The sequence below is a fragment of the Cryptomeria japonica genome, chromosome 5 (assembly GCF_030272615.1).
Source record: "Cryptomeria japonica chromosome 5, Sugi_1.0, whole genome shotgun sequence".
Classification (NCBI taxonomy): domain Eukaryota; kingdom Viridiplantae; phylum Streptophyta; class Pinopsida; order Cupressales; family Cupressaceae; genus Cryptomeria; species Cryptomeria japonica.
In genome coordinates this window covers 726,286,772-726,297,655 of record NC_081409.1, presented here as the reverse complement: position 1 = coordinate 726,297,655, position 10,884 = coordinate 726,286,772, and the positions used below count along the sequence as shown (strand labels likewise).

Below are 10,884 nucleotides of genomic sequence, written 5' to 3'. Positions count from 1 at the left end.
AGGGGTGATTTGTCCAAGTTGGATGTTGCATGCTTTTGGGCTTAATTGGGCTAAACAACCTTCCTCAAATGGAATCATCGAGGATGGATGTTCCTGTCACTTGTGGGCCAAGGCGCAAGTTGTCTTAGTTGGATGCTACACGCTATTGGGCTTAATTGGGTTGAATAGTAACTGTGCACCCTTTTGGCTTTCCTCTCCAAACCCTACTACAGTTGATTAAGGGAAATGAAACTATTGATGCTTGATTTCTAAAGATCAACAAGATATTGCATGGGTTATATAAGTAGGTTAAGATGATTATTGATACATATGCATCTACATTTGTAGTTGGATCCCTTACCCTAATAGAAATGAATAGTCTTATGAATTATATTTCAAATATTATGTAACATGGTTGCAGGACCTAAACCAGGATTTATTTTGATAATGACATTCTATTGCTAAAGATATAACTCTAACTATATTAGATTTCTTATTTCAATTGAATTTGTGATTATAGGGCAAGATCCAAGACCATCCCAAGAGGGGACATTACACAAAAATTCATAACTCAAAAAGAGTAAGGAATAGAAGATCACGAAGACAAATAGGAAAGGCCCGTCCAAGCTATTGTAGACATATATCACCAAATTGTCATCTGTCACAAAATCAGTTACGATTATTAAATGCAAAATTATGACTATTATACCCAAAATGATTTTTATGCAAATAAATGATTTCTCTCTAATCAATTGTATTGCAAGAAGAAAAACAATTATAATTAACCTTCTGAAGACTCAAACTGAAACATCAAAAGTGAAATTTGCAAAATCATTAATTTTCGTTTAGACCTTATGCCTATACCATATTCAAAAAATAATTCCCAAGTCCACTTGAGTTTAATAATAGCATTTTATAAACAGAAGAATTTTGTTGTACATGATCATATTTAACAAGCAACGATGGTTGCAAGAAGAGTAATTACAGCATCATAACGGATGGTGTGTTGGATGTTGATAATCATACATGGGTAGATTAAATCTTGATATGTATTGTCCCAAACTATTTGAATCTTGCATTCATCCCAACAGATGTCTTCCTCAAATAGACTTTTGTGCTCATGTCTACTACAACTATATTATTGAAAATAAGTATTGTGTTAATGAAAGCTCTGAAATTAGCAGCCATAACAGCTGTCTGCAGGTAGCCGCCACCACCTGTGGGATTTTCTGGAATAGAACCCAAGCTGAAGACACCCTGTATTTTAAAGTGATCAGCCAGCTTAAAAGGACTATTAGGTGGATTGAATGAAACACTGTTTACATCATATCTATGCTTCCGGTTGATCATAGGAGCCAAATTTGCAAGTTTGATGGTCCTTGAGATAGTTATATTTCCATAGTGATAAGGTCCCTGTGGATTGGACCGAGGGCCACTTGCAGTAAGGTTCCATCTGCACAAGATTTATAACAATAATCACGAATCCTAGAAGAAATCTGCAACAATGTTTAACAAAGCTATTTCTTTATAATCTCTGAAAAAATAAAAGAATCAAAATGTTACTTTCTGTCCGGAAAATGAAATATGCAGAAAACAGTGAAACAAAGCATGAAAACCAGAAATACACATGAATTCAGCTTCAACATTCGTCTACTCCACTACCAAAAGTATAGATCATTGTTTACGAAAAACAGCCATTTATCAAATATTATTCGTTTAACTACCTGATCATCTTTCATATTCCATAGGAAGCTGAAGGGACAAAATGAGAATTATGGAGCAAGATCAGCTTTAATCCCTTTGCACCCTCATTACTCTTCATATTTGGTTCCTCATGACGAAGCAAAGAGTTTCTCATCATGCCAAAGTATGCCGACTTCCTTTTCACACCAAAAGGTTTACTGCTATTGCTGTTCTTGATGTCAGTCCAGTTGTGGCCATGCGCAGTGCTTTCTGACCACAAAAATCTCTCTGAATAAGGACTTAATAAACTTTGACAAAACTCCCTGGCATTTTCACATAACATCCCCTGTAATCAAATGTTCATTCATTGCTCAGAATAATCAAACAAGCCACTTTTAAAATAGATCAATCCAAATGCTAATATTTCTTTCATTCTGGGTTTGCATAAAAGAGAAAAATCTTTCGTATGATTTACCTCAGCCATAGCTTTGACTTTGAGACCAACATCATTACTCAAAAGAACAACATGACCATCATTTGCTATAATTTTGTGGAGTAAAGCATATTCAAGAACATGATCTTCTGCAATAGGTGACAAAACATCTCCAAAGCTCCCATAAGATGAGAAAGCAACTGAAGTAGAAGTATCATTGCTGCCAGCAGTTAGATCGGAACGAGGAGAAGCAAGAGGTGTGTCACCAACTGAAAAGCATTCTGCAGAGTTTTGCACATGAACCCACCAACCCTTGTTTATCATGCACTGTTCAATCCATCTCAAAATCGCCTGAGCCTCCTTCCCTTTCCTTGACTTATTTTGGTGTTTCAGATAATCTAATTCTCGTATAACTGCAAAAGAAGGATATCTAGAAATAAGTAAAGTAAAACTAAATAATCTATCGCTTTGACTAACAAATATTTGTGCATTCGTGCACAAATGGAACAAAAGAAAAATGAAATTACCGATTCTAGGGATGATCAGATGAGTCCCTTTGATGCCTTCCAGTTGCTTCAAAGCCTGTCTAGATTTGTCATGTATAAGACAGCCAGTATCTACCACCATATGCCATTTCTTCTTTGAGTCTGCCAGATTTGGAAGTTGAACTATTCCAGGTATTTGAATCTAAATAAAACATCCATTGTCAATGAGATTTTTGAATTGGAGAAGGATTCACATAAATTTACTCATTGAAATCATACAGAGGCCATAGAGTTTTATCTTGCCAAAGTTATTTTTGTGCATATGTAAACAAAAGAAATCTTATGTCGAAGCACACACAAAGAGGTCTCATACAGATTGACAAATTCATTAGATCATGTCTGAAATATAACTTGCAAATTTTTCAATGTCGTCCTGCAACAAATTCTATCCATGAAAGAAAATATTGATTGTGTGCTTGAAAAGAGAACTCCAGCGCAAGACATGCAAACAATCAATTGGATGGTGATGGTTCAACAAAATAACTGACTTGGCAAATTACTAGCAGTTACAATGCAGCTTTTCTTTATATGTAGTATAAATGTAGTCCAGAAAAGGATATACATGGATAGGGCCATACAAGAGTTGTAATGTGACCACAATACCATCTTAAGAAAATTTAATTCAACACAGATGAACACTGAATGATATATTTCCTGTCAACTCAAGAGCAAACATTTACAGCACTTAGCATCTGGAACATTCAACTCCAAAACAGCATCAAACAAGAATGAGGCCTATAATTATTGTCACAGAGAATAATTTAGTTACAATCGCTTGAGAATAAAGACAATTTTTTTCATGATATATAACAAGTTAGAAACATATATATTGTACTAGATTACTGTGGACAAGCATCAGTTGTAAAATTTCCCCCTAGGTCACTACAGTTTTTTTTCAATTCAATGAACAACTATAACAACTTAATTCACCAAGCATTTTGAATCTCGATTAGAAGTGCTGATTTCAAAGCTTCTCCGAATATAAAATCCGCCCCTCGGTCACTACAATTTTTTTTCAATTAAATTAAGTTTAACAAGTATTACAACTTAATCAACCAAACATAGTCTATGTAGATTAGAAGTACTGATTTCAAAGCTTCTCCATTCACCGTGGTGTTGTCAACTCAATATCACCACTCATATGCTTACACACGGAAGTGGTAAGCTCCCTAGGTTAGGTTCATCCCCAAACTCAGACCTAAACTTCAAGGATTCATTCATGATGACCTTGCCTAATATTAGCCCTGTTTATAAATTTGCCAAATTTTAAACTTCTGCGTCAAAATCCTCGAATTGAGAACTTCCTAGTCAATCCTTGAATATCCACAATCATCCTCAAATGTTGAGTCTCTCACCATTCTAAAGTAGAACCCTCGTTTCAGCCAAGAACCTTACAAGTAGTGATGCAAGAATTTTGAAAACAATTAAAGTTGAAAATCTGTCAGAGCTGGTGCAATTTTTTTTTATGGGGATGTTTCTAGTGCTATTTTGCCTAATGTGGCAGGTTTTCAGGTTAAAGCACCTTCTGGTTGGTGAGATACTACAACTTCAATTTTTAGCTAGGCGATTTATAGAAACAATTAAATCTCAAATTTCCTACCAGGTGGAGGAAAATGGATTTTTAGGGAGGTTTTTCACAATATTATTGACAATGTGGCCAAGTTTCTAGAGAAAATATTGACCCAAGAAAAAGTTGTGCATGTTTTCTCCTTCATCATATTCGGAGGTTTGGTAGACAAGTTTTAAAGCCTTCGTGAGCTTATGAAATGACGTTATTATTTTTCGCCGATTATAATTTTAAGATAAGATTTGAAATTATGAAGTGCAAGTAAAATGTCAACGAGGGTTATGAAAAGCACAAATAAAATCATGGTGGGTTGTCCCAAGAGTTCGAAATGTCGATTGCAAATGCAAGTTTTAGCTTTTCACTACTTGCAAAATCATGAGGTTTGTTTAACATGTCAATGGGAAAAAATTTTAAAACAAAAACTGCTAAGCATAAGTTTTAAATTTTTCAAGGTTATGAACTACGTCCCAAAGGAGACTCGTGCATTTGTTATCGAAGGTTGTGGTTAGTTTCAAAGATTGAGTGAAGTTTTAAAATTATCTTAGTTTCAAAGATTTTGTAAGTTTTAAAATTACCTTTAAACATTGACAAAGAGAATGTTAATCAGCATTACTTTGCAAGTTAATAACCAACTCCGAATGGTTGTGCGGGTTATGAGCCACCCCCAAAATGACGATGGAAGAGAAAATTTGAAGTTTTACTCATCAGAAAATTCATGTGAGTTAGTAACAATTTTCAAAGTGCCAATAGGGAAGGGTTATGAGTAAATCTACGAATCAAAGCAACCCAAGCAATAGCTCACAAGTTAACAAGCTCTTTCTAACCACCGATGGGGAAATAAAGAGTGGTGATGAGCAGCTGATCAATGATGCTATTCAAGTTGGCAACTCTCCAATCGGCACTTCTATTCAACTTTATAACTTCATTCAAAGGGCCAATAAGAAGAAGAATGAAGTAGTTATTATACCTACTTGTAAGATATGCTTAAAATGGATTTGTTAAAAAGAAAGGGCTTTAGAGACACTCAAGGAAATGCATGAATGGGTTTAAAGCCAAATTTCATGACATCTACCAGCAGCTCTACACCTAAAAAATGGAAGCACAAACAAGGATGCAAACTGTTTGACGGCACGCTTCTAAGAGATCTTATCTCAATGAAGTGCAATGTTTGCAAGTTTTCCTACAAAGTGTGGAAATATAAACGATGCATGTGAGTTGTTTCAAAAAATACCTCAAATAAATGTGGTCTCATTGCACGCCATGATTGTAAGGTCTATACAAAATGGATTTGTTGAAAAGATTTTAGAAACTTTCTAGCAGATGCATCTAACTTAAAGCCCAAATCCACAATCTATGCTAGAATCCTCACTACTCATGCTGAAATGAGAGCTTTGTAGCAGCGTATGGATATTCCTCAAAGCATTAACGAAATGGGGATTTTTGTCAAACATTTCAATCCTAATTGCTCCAGAAAAAAAACATGCAAAGTGTAGAATCAGATCCAAGGCACTGAATTGTTTGGCAAAGTTCCTCAAGAAATTTGGTTTTCATTAGTGCCATGATTGCAGACTGTGCACAAATGGATTTGTTGAAAATGAATTCAAAACTTTCAAGCAAATGCATTTGGCCATTGTAACACCAAATTTCACAAGCTTTATCAATTGCCCTTCGGCCTATAATGATCCCTAGGTAAATGGACATACAAAATATAAAAGCATAGACAAGGACACAAGTTGTTTGACAAACTACCTGAATGAAAATATTAAATGACTTGCATGCAAATGTGGAAGCACGCACAAGGCATCTAAACCATTTGATAAAATGCCTCAAAGAAACCTAGTCTCATGGAATGCCATTTTCATAATGCAAAAACACAGATGGATTAATTAAAAAGGCTTTAGAATCTATTTAAGCAAATGCACTCAGCAACTGTAACACTGAACTCCACAACCTACACGAGCATCCTCCTAACTTGCATCAAAAACTATAATGTGGGAGCATCCTGGGCGTATGGCAATCAGAATCGACCAAAAATATTTCCAATTTGTTTGCTTCAATTTTGGTTTGTCTTGGTTTGTTTGGCATCTCTCCATCAGTTGCAAAAGTTTTAAGAGGCACCTGCTGATAATCTTACAGATCTTGTCACACAAAATGTTGCATTTCATATTAAGCACAATGCAGAACCAGAGGAAGTAGTTCAAGCTCACAAATGCCGATGTGGACAGATTAGTTCGATGATGAAAGCTTAAAAAAATTTGCAGCTGCCTGGTCATTATGTAAAATGTGGAAACATAGACAAGGCCCGTGAGCTGTTTGACAAAATGCCCCAAAGAAATGTTGTCTCGTGGTTTGTAATGATTGCAAGATATACACAAAATGGATTTATCAAAAAGGCCTTAGACACTTTCAAGCAAATGAAATTGGTAGGCATAAAGCCAAATTCCGCAACCTTTACCAACATCCTCACAGCCTGGGAGCAAGGTGTGGATATTCATTGAAGGGAAAAGGCTTTAGAAACTTTCAAACATATGCAAAAGGCTACTGAAAAGCTCAATATAAGTCTGCATCCTCCTTGCTTGTGCCGAAATGAAAACCTACGGTCAAATGCCTGAAGTGTGCTCTTGTGGAATGCCAAGAATGTCCAATAAGCACCAAAAACAGATTTGTTGGAAAGCTTTAAGAAACTTTCGAACGAAGGCAATTGACAAGCGTTGTATCAACTTGTTGACATGGATGAAATCGCATCGCTACAAACTCCATACGGCCAACGCAGAATAGAATAGCCGACTGATTATCCTACTCTCTCTTGAGATAAGGAAGTCTCTAGTGCTGTTTTCTAAGTTTGATCAAAGGAGACTACCTCAAGGTTTCTTTTGTCAGGTCTTGACTGCGGGATCTCTCAGTGGCTTGATGTGTTTATGCTGGAAACACAAGGGGGACTTACGATTTGCAATAAGCTAGTTTGCTGTGATTCTCGAATTACGCAATAAAGAGCAAAAGGAAAGGTTTAGGAGATCTAAAACTAACAACACGGGTATGCGGGTAGACAGATTCAACATAACCAATTCCTGCTTGGCCAGAATGGCTCACAACCTTGCAGGAACGGTGCAATCTTCAAAGGAACTTGGAAGATTTTCAGATTGGAGATGCACGGCTAAGCACCCAATTTTGGCGCAGCTCAGATGGACACCTACAATTGAACTAAGCACAATCGAAGGCTCAGGTTAACCACACAAAATGATACACAATCAGCATATCCTCAGTGGTATGAGCCCGAATCTATCAAATACCTGCACACCCAAAATAGAAAGATCTATCTAAAATGCTGAAAGAAACCATGCAAACAGGATGAAAACAAGACAATAAACACCAAATCAATGTTTATATATTGATTTCAACTGCCTATTACAACAATTTCTGCAGCATCTCTATGCTACTGCTAAGATCTAACCTATTCTAACTCTAAAATCTAACTATCTAACCATCTAACAATCTCTCTATCTCTAACAATCTAACCCTTTACAGAAGAAAGGCCTCTGCCTTTTATAGATATTACAATTTTGAATCAGAGGCCAGGATGGACTGCATCCAAGGGTCCTGATCTGTCTTCCAGAAGCTGACAGCCTTGACCAATGCCGAATTAATTCTCAGTTATCCAACCAGCAACTATCTCAACTACCTACCACTATTTGGCTTTAATTCAGGTCTATCCAATCTTCTTGGTGGTTGGGAATAGTTATCCACAAAAATATCTTGCACGGGACCCATAGGCAGTTTACAATAAAGCAATTTCAGCTTTAAAACTGAATTTCTGGACTTAAATCCAACTGTGTGCTTTTTGAGAATGCACAAACTTGCAGCATTCAAAGTGTTCTTTGGTCTGTGGTCCTGGTGGTGGACTTCATCTTTGTTCAGCGGCACGGTTCCCAATGTTTGGTTGCTCTTGCGCTCCTGCATCTTTTCTTTTCCAATCTTCAGCGCCTGGCCTTGAATTGCGATCCTTCCTCGATTTGCGTTTCAGTTCTTTCTCCTGGTTCTTCGATGACGTCCTGCGATCAACCAATTTCACTTAATTAAATCAATTTGAACAATTAAATAATTTAATTTAACAAACATTAAATTTAATTACGACGTCTGGCTTGAGAAGCTCTTTACGAGATGTATCTTGAAAATGCTTCTCTTTCTCCTCGATTGTGAAATCTGATCCTTGGTCTTTTACTTCTGCGTATTTTACCTTTGGAGTCTTGGACGTTTTAAATGGGTTTATGGCGTGATTCTGGAGGTTTGAAGAGCTTCTGCAGATTCTAAAACTCTAACTCTCATGCTTTTCTGGTAAATTTCGGAGAACGGAGGGCACCTTTTGAAATTTGCAAAAACTTCGGACCTTTTGGCGTTCTTTGCAAATTCGGAGCATTTGAACTTTTGAATTTTCAAAACCTTTCACTTTTGGCTCATGGGTCCGAAGTTTGAGGACTTAAGGCGAATTTCGGACCTTTGCCATCCTTTTGCAAATTTCGGAGCTTACATATATTTCGCAAATTTTAAAGGCAAATTCGGAGCTAAGGGCCACTTTGCAACTCTTCACGTTTTTAGTTTTCTCCCCAAAGTCCGAAAATGAGCATCTAAAGTGTTTTCGGAGCTTACAACATATTTTGCAAAAATTGCGATTTTCAAACATTTCGCCCCTAGGGTCCGAAAATGGACACTTAAGTGTATTTTTAGAGCTTTTCACGTTTTTGGCGAACTCTCATTTTCGGAGCTAAACCACCTTTTGCAATATAAGTGAACTTCGGACCTAAACATGTTTACAAAATCAGAGTTTGAAGGCATTTTTACAAATTTCTGAGTTTTCGCGATTTTAAAATGAACTTCGGAGTTTCGGACGCTAAACGTCTTTTGGCGAATTTACCCAGATTTCGGACCTAAAAGCGCGTTTGGAAATTTCACAATTTTAAAATGAACTTCGGAGGTAGGGTCCGAAATTGGGCGTTTAAGTGTTTTTCGGGGCTTGAAGCGCTTTCGTCAGTTTTCGGACCTAGTGCGTCCTTTTATATTTCGCGTTTTTAAACCCAGGGGTCCGAAAATAAATATTTCGGGTTTTCGGACCTGAAGCATCCGTTTTAAAACTTCGCGCTTTCTTTTATTTTCTTCCAAGGGTCCAAAAAGAGGGACTTAAGTGATTTCGGAGCTTGAAACACTTTTGCAAAATCGCGTTTTTAAACATTTCGCCCCTGGGTCCGAAAATGGACACTTAAAGTGTTTTTCGGACCTTGAAACACTTTTTGCGATTTTGTCATATTTAGAAATTTCGGCCCTAGGGTTCGAAAATGATGTTTAAAGTGAATTTCGGACCTTGAGGGTCGTTTGGCAATTTTTAACTTTTTCAACTTTTGGCTGCTGGGTCCGAAATTGAGCATATGGAATATAACATTTAAGTATAAGAAATGTGTTTCTCCTTTCTTATACTTTAAGTTATATTCCATATATACTTTCAGGATGTTTGAGAGTGGTTTCGGCCCTCCAGGAGTTATATTGCAAATTCTAGTTTTTGGAGGTTTCCTCAGTTTTTCAGAGTTAGCCAAATTTTAGGATTAGGAAATTCCAGACTTAGCCAAATTTTAGGGTCAGGACAAAAAGGCACAAACTGGGGGGGTCCCTGTCCAAGACGGGGATGGGTGTGCGATTTGCACAACACAACTATTCAGATCGCATCTCCAAGCATAAACGGTGAATAGGGATTGCAGAAAATGAAGAAGAAAATCCTCAAGAAGGCAAGGGTCAATGGGATGCACCTTCAATAACATTGCAAATTGAAATGTGTGGTGAGAAGAGGAAACGGCTATGCAGAGAGAATGAAATGATGAGTCAAGTTGACACTAAGGAAGGGGAAATGAAGGGACATCCCATCAAATTGCAAAATGAACCATTCGGAAAGGTGTCGATCAAAATAGACAGCAATATATATAAAATGACAAAATGGAGAGGATATAGTGTGTGTAGTTGTAGTGAGAGGAGTTGTGCAGTATCGGTCTAGTAAGAAGAGAATTGGATTCAAACAGAGAGGAGGAGCTGTGTAGAAAAGAGAAGGGTAAGATTAGGATAGAGTGCGTAGGGGAAGAATAAGAGACCAGTAAGAGGTCTATTGCATGAAAGATATAGGGGAAGTAAGATATCCCTAGCAAAGAAAGTGTAATTTGTTGTTCCAAATTGGAGAAGATGGTAGATGCATGGATTAGAAGATGAATTGTAGAGAGAAGAATGAGTAGATGGAAGAGTTTAGAGTCAAGTGATTATGTGCAGAGATAAATGTCATTGGCAGGTCTATGATGTAAATAGTGTGTTTTCTTATTTGTTGCAATATAAATGTTCATTGTAAGCAGAAAGTCTCTACCTATGAGAATTTGAGTGTAAATTTTGTGAGTTGCAGCTAGAGGGGAGTACCCTCTTGTGTCAATTGGTATCAGAGCCAGAGGTCTTGAGTGTGTAGAGTCTACACAGGACCTGCGAGTGAAGAGTGGAGAAGTTTGAAGTTGTAGAGTCGTCTGAGAGGCTCAAGAGAACTATTGTAGGTGTATGAGGAGTCTTGAACAATTGGGAGCTGAGAGGGACAAGCCACAAAAAGAGAGTTGAAAGTGTGAAGTGGTTGTTGAGAGATCAAGAGGATCATTGCAGGTGTG

At 37.1% G+C, this 10,884-nt stretch overlaps 1 protein-coding gene across 2 annotated transcripts; it reads right to left on the bottom strand.

The window, feature by feature from the left end:
- Positions 1–880: 880 nt before the first annotated feature.
- LOC131032860 (FHA domain-containing protein PS1) lies at positions 881–2,890 on the bottom strand. Of its 2 annotated transcripts, none has more exons than XM_057963944.2 (4): positions 2,623–2,890; positions 2,138–2,508; positions 1,704–2,008; positions 881–1,475 (listed from the first exon to the last, which is right to left on the bottom strand). In XM_057963944.2, exons 1-3 carry the CDS (start codon positions 2,720–2,722, stop codon positions 1,715–1,717), a joined length of 765 nt encoding a protein of 254 aa, XP_057819927.1. In that variant the 5' UTR covers positions 2,723–2,890; the 3' UTR covers positions 881–1,475; positions 1,704–1,714. The 2 variants fall into 2 exon arrangements, with proteins under 2 accessions (XP_057819927.1, XP_057819926.1); XM_057963943.2 differs by having other exon boundaries at positions 881–1,432; positions 2,623–2,812.
- Between the last annotated feature and the right edge of the window lie 7,994 nt (positions 2,891–10,884).

Coding starts and splice junctions, on each gene's coding strand:
- LOC131032860 (XM_057963944.2), bottom strand. CDS start 2,722: ATGGTGGTAGATACTGGCTGTCTTATACATGACAAATCTAGACAGGCT. Junction 2,509..2,622: donor TCTGATCATCCCTAGAATCG/GTAATTTCATTT, acceptor CTTCTTTTGCAG/TTATACGAGAATTAGATTAT. Junction 2,009..2,137: donor AAGTCAAAGCTATGGCTGAG/GTAAATCATACG, acceptor ATTTGATTACAG/GGGATGTTATGTGAAAATGC.